This window comes from Gymnoscopelus microlampas (genome assembly GCF_963454915.1).
Source record: "Gymnoscopelus microlampas genome assembly, chromosome: 7".
Taxonomy (NCBI): domain Eukaryota; kingdom Metazoa; phylum Chordata; class Actinopteri; order Myctophiformes; family Myctophidae; genus Gymnoscopelus; species Gymnoscopelus microlampas.
The window spans coordinates 49,978,266-49,988,664 of NC_139944.1; the positions used below are offsets into that span (position 1 = coordinate 49,978,266).

At 43.5% G+C, this 10,399-nt stretch overlaps 1 protein-coding gene across 4 annotated transcripts in view; it reads right to left on the reverse strand.

Moving 5' to 3' along the window:
- The window catches only part of kif21b (kinesin family member 21B), a 124,671-nt gene extending 114,534 nt beyond the window's left edge, over positions 1-10,137 (reverse strand). For all 4 annotated transcript variants that reach the window (XR_014601065.1, XR_014601066.1, XM_084061209.1 and 1 more), the window contains exon 1: positions 9,675-10,137. Coding sequence is in view for 2 of the 4 variants with exons in the window: in XM_084061209.1 (XP_083917335.1) it covers positions 9,675-9,715 (41 nt within the window). In the remaining 2 variants the exon portion in view is untranslated. The remainder of the gene's footprint in view (positions 1-9,674) is intronic.
- Between the last annotated feature and the right edge of the window lie 262 nt (positions 10,138-10,399).

Consider the following 10,399-nt stretch of genomic DNA (forward strand, 5'->3'; position numbering starts at 1 on the left):
AACAACATGAATACCCATTGTGGATTAAGGCCTTCAGCAGGAAGGGCTGCTTCCCTTAACAATAATCTGATTTCACCTGACAACATTCTCTAAACAATCTGCATGCAGAAGCTAATCTGTGTTCCATTATCCCGGCGGTTACACGTGGTTATTATGATAATAACAGTTTGTTATGCTCGCAGTTTGTGAACGATCTTGGCATCGAAGCTTTGATCAGGTTCCAACACTGACCGAGGCTAATCTAATTCTAAAATGGTCAGAGTAATTCATTTGTTGCGTTACTGTCACTACACACACAGGATCAAATGAGGTTTTGGGGGGCAGCTGCTGCAGAGAGGGATGTTGGCTGGACCGCACACGGTCCATCAGAGTTACAGCTGATGCAGGCTTTTGGCTGAGGTGAGAGAGAGAGTGATGTTGACACAGATTTTTCGTAAATGAATGCCCTATTTCATCATACTACAGCAGGGGTCTTCAACGTTTTAAGGCCAAGGACCCCCTAGCTGAGAGAGAGATGAAGCAGGGACCCCTATATTGTATAAAATGGTGTATCAGATTAAAGTTTTTTTTCCCTCTACACCTACTGTATATACCTCTTTGCCAAAAATAGCAGATCTACAAGCTCACAACGCCTCGCGAGCTTGTAGATCTGCTATTTCTGCCTAAAGTTCTCCTCAGAAAAGGGATGTTAGGGTTCAAGTGGTTGAGGTAAAAAAAAAAATCATATCACACAAAGATTTGGCGGACCCCCTGTAATAACTCTGAGGACACCCTAGGGATCCCGGACCCCCTGTTGAAGACCCCTGTACTATCAGATTTCCCTGGAAGTGCTGTTTTGCCGGTTTCAGCCGTTTAAGATCCAATTCTGAAGCAATGGTCTTATATAAATACAGTCTTAAGAAACAGTCCGCACTGTTTTTTATTTATTTACTGCAGCAGCAGCAGTCTGACCAGGGTCAGACTGTTTCTTAAGACGGTTTGCAGTGAGTGTGCACTGCACTGGTCTTTCCTTTCCTTAAACTACTGTCAAGGGACTTTACTCCAATAGTACTTATATAAACACACCAATGTTGTTTTGAAGTGTGCACAGTTGCCCACTCTCCACATCAAATCTTACTTTAATTACTTACTTTTTTTATCAGCTGCGCAAGGCAAGCGTTGCCATGACGGCGGACCCCCAGGCCAGTTTGTGACGGTGCTGAAGCCCCACAGACTGCAGGCTAATCAGAAAACTGTTCCAGACAGATTATAGCAGCGCGAGAAATTGCTGCCTGCCTGCCAAGTGCTGGTGAACCTTGCAGTGGCTCAAACCGATTCATCAGTCTAATAACCATTTGCTTCATGGTTTTATTTTTTGAATCTATCATCTATCTATCTTGTAGTCCCACACACCTCTGCAGACATGGTAAAAAATACCATAGATCTTGGCCAGGACAGCTGGCATAGCGGTCCAGGCACCTATAGGCTCAATGTAGCCTGACAGCGCATCGTGGGTTCGAGTCCCGAGCCCGACGGCCTTTGCTGCGTGTCACTCCCCATCTCTCTCCCCATTCCATAAAAGGCATAAAAGCCCAAAAATACATCTAAAAAGTGGTTTAAAAAGTGTTTAAATGGCCTCTGCTTTTTCAACACACACATACAGTGCGTACACACACACAGTGTTGCCAGAATTTGCGAGAGAATTAAGCAACCAGGTCTATGAAAACAAGCCCAGAAGAAGCGACTAGGCTACGTGAGCACTTTAAAACGTAAGTGGTTAACCCTAACCCTAGGCGATTCCATAAATCTGACTCAAAATCTAGGAGCTAACCTTTTGTCCAAGCCAAGGCACGCCTCAAGTACACAAAGGCAGACTGTCTGACAGATTAAGAGGAACATGCTATTTCTTGTACGGTATGTTTTGCTGGCATAGCTTTACAGGCTAAGTACTACAGTATCTAACAGCATTCTCAAAACCATTTTTATGACCTCACAATAACAGATGCACACTGTCTGCAACAATGTACAATGTACAAGACACCTTTTCCTCTCTTTAAGCCCCATATACTTGTCATTTCATTATTGTCTTTCACTGTTGCCTTTTCTGTGTTATTTTTGCCCTACACGACTTCACTGCAAGTGGGATAATAAAGCATGTCAGCTGGTTTTCAAATAAAGTAGAATAAAGAAACATTAATCATGGCCTTAGTTCAATTATATGATCTTCAGGTCGTAGGTCAGTGACTGAGTGCAGCTGCTATCTATCTTTTAGTCTATATTGTTTATCATTGAAGTGCAATTTGTGCTTTACGCCGAGATACAAATGACTTTCACTGAGTAATGTTAGGTCCAATAGAGTTCAAGGGTCAAACAAATGTGACCAGAAGGGTGCTTGAAGAAACCAAAATGACGTGTGCCGAGTGGTGACACAGCAAAAAACATTTTCACTTATGTTGACCATCTATGATGGTAGCAGAGAGGAGAGGATATGTTTTGAGGCCATGCTCAAAGCTCTCATGAGGAGCTAATAATAACAGCAGCACTGCTTGACCACAAGAGAGGACAGTCCGCACAGACAAGGTGAATGTTCTTTGATTATTTATTTTTTACCACAGCGGCAGTCTCTCACAAACGGACGCGCTTTGGCTTGGCTACTCAGGCTACTTCATCAGGGTTTCACAACATGCCAAAACGCGTCCGTTTGTCATGATGACTGCTGCAGCGGTAAAATAAAATTCACCTTGTGAGTGCGGACTGAGAGAGTTGTTCACTGAGAGCCTGAACCCGTCTCCGTCCTTCTCTTAACCCATTTAAAACAGGGGAAAGCATCTGTGTCATTTCAGATTCTAACAAAGATCTGAATGACTTAGAACAGTGGTTCTTAAAAATAGCAGATCTACAAGCTCACAGCGACCTTGTACATCTGCTATTTTTGAACATTTTTGAAAAATCTTGAAAGTGTTTGAATTTTTTCTAAATATTGCATATTTTTCTAACACAAATCATTTCTCTTCTGGGGGTCCCTGGCGGCCAAATCATTTTGGGGGGTCCAAGTTTGAGAACCACTGCTTTAGAGGGCATTTGTAGAATCTGTCTCAGGTCTTAATGGGTTTAATCTACTGACAGTGGACTATTAGCACACTCAGCTCAACTCACTTCTGTCCCGCATAGTATTTGGAACACAAGAGAGGACAACAAACTATACACACAAACACACACCATTTCCCACTGAAATTCAACCATTTTAACCACTTAAACCCTTATTTCCCTCTATATACCAAATATCTTTCTGAAAATAGACGATTTTACAAGCTCACAATGCATTGCAATTTTTTTTGCTGAATGTTCACCTATTATGACATGACCACAATAGGAAAGCTAGAACACGCGCACACACACGCACACACACGACACTTGGCATAGATAGAGGACTGATTTCCACACACAGGAAACAGGTCAGACTGGTGGTAACCTACACAGGACACTGGTTCCCCAACAGAAAACTGCACTTTTATCTCTTGTCTATCAGCCATGAGGGGCCTCTTCCTCCGTCACTGTATTCTTCTGTTATTAATCATGTTGTGTTCTCAGGCTAATGTTTTGGTAGTGTAGTATTCTGAAATGAATGATAACACTTGCGAACAGTATCACTTGTTAGTCCTATGTGGTATAAAATCACACTAAAGCCTGCATACCGTTGGTGTCGAGGCAGACACCTCCCATCTCCATATTCAAACTTTTTGTGTTTTTTCATTAATTAACACCCCCAACTTGATCATATACTACAGCGTCAAACAAAAGTATCTTCGCGCCGCGTTTTTTCGAGCTTGTTTGTAGATCTGCTACTTTTGCTATGATTGAATTTGAACAGTTTTGGACATAGGTGGTTTCCACCCGACAAGAGACTATACTTTATGAGATATAAATGTTTTTTGGTTCAGCAAATAACAATACAATGTCAACATTTTCTCATATTTTCATCTCATCTGCTATACTCTATAGAGTGTACTATATTTGAGTGGTTCTCAAAGTGGGGTCCAGGGATTCCTCAAGGGTTCCTTGAGGGGGTTCTAATTTGACCCTTACAAGTCTGTAACTCTGACAGTATACAAATGGAACCAAATGGACCCGTTAGGGTCCATTTGGTTCCATTTGTATACTGTCAGAGTTGAGGAGAGACCATGACAATTTGAAGTTTGAGAGCCTCTTTCAAGTTCTAGACAGACTTGTACTTGAGGTCACATGATCACAAACTGCAGCTCTCCACTCTATAGCGGACTCTATTCACTAATTAGATTAGTGTGCATGTTTCAGTCAAAGCCGTTTTGCCCCCTGAATAAACAAACACACACCAAGCATGTTTACATGTAAACAAGAAACCGATCAGTCTATAGTCGGGGTGGTGCTGAATCTGATGATGCAACAAATGAGCCGAGGGGAGAGATATAAAGAGATAACAGATCATCCTCGTATCAGCTGCCCTCTCATCACATCGCCCTGAGGCCCAGAGCGTCTGCATGATCACACGATCAGCCTCCCGACTGCGGCGGGAGAAGACAACCCGTATCATTATTATCGTTGTTCCTTTAAGTCGATGCTATTTATACTATTGCAGGTCATTTCATGCCTGATCACCATCATCACCTGAAACTACAAATAGCCGACTCCTCTTAGTTTTTGTTGCCATCAGGCCTGGAATTTCATTGTTTTAGGGGCAAGGCCACTTGGCCTTTGGTGTAGTACATTTTTTGGGGGCACAAAGGCAAAATGCCAGGGCAGCAACGCCATCAAAAAAATAAATCATTTTAAATGCATAGTATAACTATCAGCTAAATAAATACATACAGAATTCAGACACTGGTGTCTAAAAAACATATTGACAGGAAAAAAAGCTAAGTAGAAAATGGTGAAATCAGCTTGCATACAGGGCGGGCATTAATGCCACTTAGGCCTCTGGGTATATTATTTCAAGGGCATATGGCCAAAATGAGGGGCAACGGCGGCCATGGCTTTCATGGCCCCTGTTAAATTCCTGCCCTGGTTGCTATACATTGTTGTCGTCGGGCAGAAACCTTTTATCTCCATATTTTAACTGTTTGTGTTTTTTCGTAAATTAATGCCCTACTTGATCACACTACAGCCTCACACAAAAGCATAAAAAATAGCAGATCTACAAGCTATTTTCGGCGTGCAACCTCAGCACACAACTGATGTATAAATCAGGCGTCAGGAGGACATGACTGTCAGAATGAAAGGCTCTGTGGAGGTCACGGGTCAAAGACCACACAGCACTAAACAGCTTTGTCTTTGGGACTATTTATACACACAAACATCCATGACGGGTCACTTAGCGGCGCGACTGAGGGGATGAGACGGCCTGTGAGTGACTGAGAGTGTTAATTACAACCTTTTACCGTGCATGAATTTGAGAGAGACAAGGGGAGAGACAAGAGAAATCAATATGCATAAATATGAGAAATCAATATGCAAGGGAAATATTCATGTTGGCTCTCAGAACTCTCTATAGGTCCACCACACAACACACACACACACACGCCTTCAGAAATGCACACACACAGGCATACGGACGTGCATGTATTAGTATTAACCCATTAAGACCGGGAAAGCATCTGTATCACGTAAAATTGTAACCACTTTTTAACCACCCATTCTTTTATACTTTTGCTATTCAAAAATAGCAGATCTAAACTCATGGCGCGTTAATTCGTGCCGTGCTATGAGCTTTGTAGATCTGCTATTTTTTTAAATAGCAGGTCCTTGACATGAAAAGGTTTGAGAACTACGGATATAGAAATCCTAACAGTTAGGATTTAGATTAGAAGACATTTTGTAGAATTGGTCTCAAGTCTTAATGTGTTAACATACTTTTGAGGACATTGACATTTTAGGAAGGCAATTTTATATTATGAAAACAACCACTTATTTTGTGACAAGGGAAATAGTCCTCATTATGTCTATTTCTCCATTTCTACTATACTGATACTACATGATACTACACAAGTATAGTGATACAAGTACAGACAGACACACACACTATCTCAAACGTCAACATTACATTTGTATCAGCAGCACTCCCATACACTCAGAGCAAGTCCAAGGTTTTTAACGTTGAGCCAATGCAGCACTCAAGATGCTACCAACAGGAAATGAAGGAAACCTTGGGGTTGGGGAAGTGAAACTGTGCGAGTGTGTGCGAGTGTGTGCGTGTGTGTGCGTGTGCGTGTGCGCGCGTGTGCGTGTGTGTGTGTCAGTTCCCCTCAGATTTGAATGCAGGATTGTAGGTCATGTTATTGGTTCTATCAGACTTTGTTTAGGGAAAAGCAGTCAGACTGTCAGGAAATGGATGCTGGCGACACAGACTGTGTATGTGAATATGTGTGTGTGTGTGTGTGCGTGTGTGTGTGTGGGGGGGCTTCCCCATCATTGCTGTATTTTGCCCTCTATGCATGCGCGCACACGCGCGCACACACACACACACACACCTCTAACGCAGTTTGTCTGAGGGGGGGTGGGCAGCAATGTGGGAGCAATTACACACCATCCCCTCTTATCAGTAGCCAACTTTCCCAGGGAAAGAGACGCATGGAGGTCGTTGGGAAAACCATCCTTTATTCTGCAGGAAGCTATCCCGCTCCGTGTGTTTATTTCAGTGCTTCCCATTTCCTGTCACACACACACACACACACACACACACACACACACACACACACACACACACACACACACACACACACACACACACACACACACACACACACACACACACACACACACACACACACACACACACACACACACACACACACACACACACACACACACACACACACTTTTTAGTGGCACTTACAGAGCATGTAAATAATGATATACACACAGATCACCCGGGATGGAAATGAATGGGGTCAGTATGTAGGAACCATGTAATTGCAAAATAGTGGTTTTAATTACAGCCTGCGATCCCAAACTAAACGGTTTCCAAGAGAAATGATCTCTCTCTCTAGACCTATGATGTTGACTTGACTCCTTTTTGACCAAGGAAAATAGTTAAATAAGGCAGACTGCCCTATTATAGGGCAGTGGTCCCCAAACTGTGGGTCGGGACCCCCAGGGGGTCCCCAAATTATTTTGGGGGGGTCCCCAGATGATTAGCTTAATATTGTTTTCTCCCTCAACAGTAAACAAGCCAACATAAGTGTATACAGTGTATACAGGGGATCTGCACATTTCTTCAAATATTAAGTAAGAAAGAGGCAAACATTGTGAAAATATACGATTTTCACAATATTTATCTGTGGAACCGAATCAAACTAAACGTAATGCCTACAATTCCAAGTGCTTGTCAGGGTGGGGGGTCCCCAGTTCAAATATGATTATTTGGGGGGGGGGGGGGGGTCGCGGCCTAAAAAGGTTGAGGACCACTGCAATAGGGCATAACTATACTTGGCTTTTACTGTAGGCTACATGTCCTCACATAATCATTACCCTCTCATCATCACCGCTTAGCATCACAACAGAAGACAGGCAGCAGCTGATCACACATGCGCTGTGTGTGTGTGTGTGTGCGTGTGTGCGTGTGTGTGTGTGTGTGTGTGTGTGTGTGTGTGTGTGTGTGTGTGTGTGTGTGTGTCACGATCAATAACTGTCACCTTCACTCACATCCGATCCAGTGTTACTTCAACAATGGCCTATGATAATGATGAGCATCTCTCAATAGGCTTCAATCAATATAAGTTAATAATAATTCCGTCTTCTTCAACTTCCCAGTATGATCAACGGCCGCCACCAGCTGCCATGCTGCTGGCTTCTCTTCTCTTTTCTTTTCTATTCACTGTTTGAGCTTTTATAATGTAGCTGCAACCTGACCTAGCCCACTTCCTCTTTTTTTTCGGTATTGTGAGCAACCACAAAGGAAACTCACTGAACAGCTGACAGACTGACAACTGCCACTTGGCCCCAGGCAAGGGCCCTCATGTTTAAAAAGGTTCAGATCAAACACCGCCCTAATTCCCCCCCTTGTGAGCTACAGCGGACAGTGGTCCCCCAAATCGATCCGCGGAGCCGGAGCCCCATCCTGATGACATTATGTGCCAGGGAGGGACTCCGACAAGAGATGATTTGAGTTTGTGTAGATCAGCTATTTTTGAATATCCAAATAAGTATAAAGTAGGGCAGGGGTCTTCAACGTTTTCAGGCCAGGGACCCCCTAGCTGAGAGAGAGATGAGGCACTCTATATTGTATAAAATCGTGTTTCAGATTCAACTTTTTTTGTTCACTAATCACTAGGTCTGCTCTTTTTTCCCTCTACACCAAACACCTCTTTGCCAAAAAATAGCCGATCTACAAGCTCACAACGCCTCGCAGCGCGAGGCGTTGTGAGCTTGTAGATATGCTATTTTTCTCCTCAGAAAAGGGATGCTAGAGGGGTAACATACATTCACTGTTTTTGTATGCCTTTTGTTGAAAAACCTGTATGTGAAAATATAAAATAAAAAAAAACCTTGAACAAAAAAAAAAGAAAAGGGATGCTAGGGTTCAAGTGGTTAAGGTAAAAAAAGAAAATCACCCAAAGATTTGGCGGACCCCCTGTAGTAACTCTGAGGACCCCCTAGGGGTCCCGGACCCCCTGTTGAAGACCCCTGAAGTAGGGTATATAGATGCTATATCAACACATTTTCATGGGGACCCCCTGGAACCCCGGCCCTCATGGACCCCTGGGGGTCCTGAATGAGACAATGGAGAGACAAGATGGAGAGACAATGGACCTTAACAGACAACCCACTCAGTCGACAGTTACTGTTACTTAGCCTTAAAATGACAGATGCAGCAACAATTACTAAGTTAAGATACGCCTTCCTATTTCAAAGGCCACTTCTATTGAAGTGTGAGGGGAACAAAAGGCACCTGATCCTGTGTCATTCAACATTCACTTGTGCCATCATGGCACACAGGCATGGCCAAATCAAAAGGACTATCAATATGTCCCAATACAAGCCCATATAGGCTGATCAAAATGCCCCAGCTTTGGGTGCATTATTCTCAACAAAGGCATTGGAAGGACATGCTTGGCTGTGAGGGAGAGCTCATTGTGCATGCTTCTTTTGCAGAGGTAACACAACATATGCCTATATTAGACACACACACATCCATACAATAGTGTGAATATATCCTACACAACATGGTATAGGGTAAGTTAAGCCTGCACCATATAATGTAAAAAGAGACCATTTAGATTTGGACAGGAACGCCCATTTCCCCTGCATGTGGTACAGGCTACCTGATCAATTGTCCTTGATGGCACCTCCCTTGCTACTGGATCTCTAGCATAGCTTATTATCCTTCATCCTTTATAACTTCATCACAAACATCATCATATTGCGAGATCATTATAATGTTATATACTCTCTGACACAGAGGTCAGTGAAGTTATATTGCATAGGCGTATGATCTGCCTTATCAATAGTGTGCAGAGCACCACCCACATGTCTACAGAACAAGGTACAACGAGCAGACTTATATGTAAAATAACACAGACAAATAAAACCATCATAGACAGGAAATTCAAACGGCAACATTAATGTTGCAAATAAAACAGGGATGGGTTTGAAAGCAATCATTGAATTGATGCACAGACAGACAGACAGGTTGACAGACAGACAGACAGACAGACTCTTACCTTAAAGAAACCTTCACAGAGCAGTCGCTCAGGCTCGCCATGATTCTCCCTTCTTTCAGTGTTTATGATGATGATAAATAATGATTATATCCTATTACTAGGAGTATCCTAACTAGGTTTGATGAGATCAAGTGCGTGAAAAATCACGCGCTGCGGCGTGAAGCAGCAGCAGACAGCAGACTGACTGGTTACAATGTATCCTCTAATGTAATGTAACGGCTCAGGTTGGCTGTCTGTCTGCAGCCCGCCGTGCAGAGGAGCCGTCAAGACCTGCAGCCCAGGGTGATCCTCTGGTTCTCCTCCTGTGTCTGTGTCTGTGTCTGTGTCCAGGTCATTTCTGTCACATCATGGTGTTTAATAACCGGTAGAATAATGTCTATTATCTCCCCGTCTTGCTGTGTCTCTCGTCGCATCCTGTTCTCTCTGTTCACTGAAACATCAGAATGTCACAGCGCTGCGCACGAAGGAGCCGCTCCTCCTGTGAACCAGCACAGACGGATTCACGCCTCTGTATGTGTGTGTGTATCACACATAGTGCTGTGTGTCTGTAGTGTGTGTGTGTGTGTGTGTGTGTGTGTGTGTGCACTGGGAACCCACGCAGCAAAACGGGGCGGGTCTTAATCGCATCCGATTGACAGGCGCTTGGGCCACAAGATGAAACAGTCCCCGCCCCTGGTTTACTATAATGGACCAATTAGAATGGCTCCAGTTATAGCCGGTAGGGC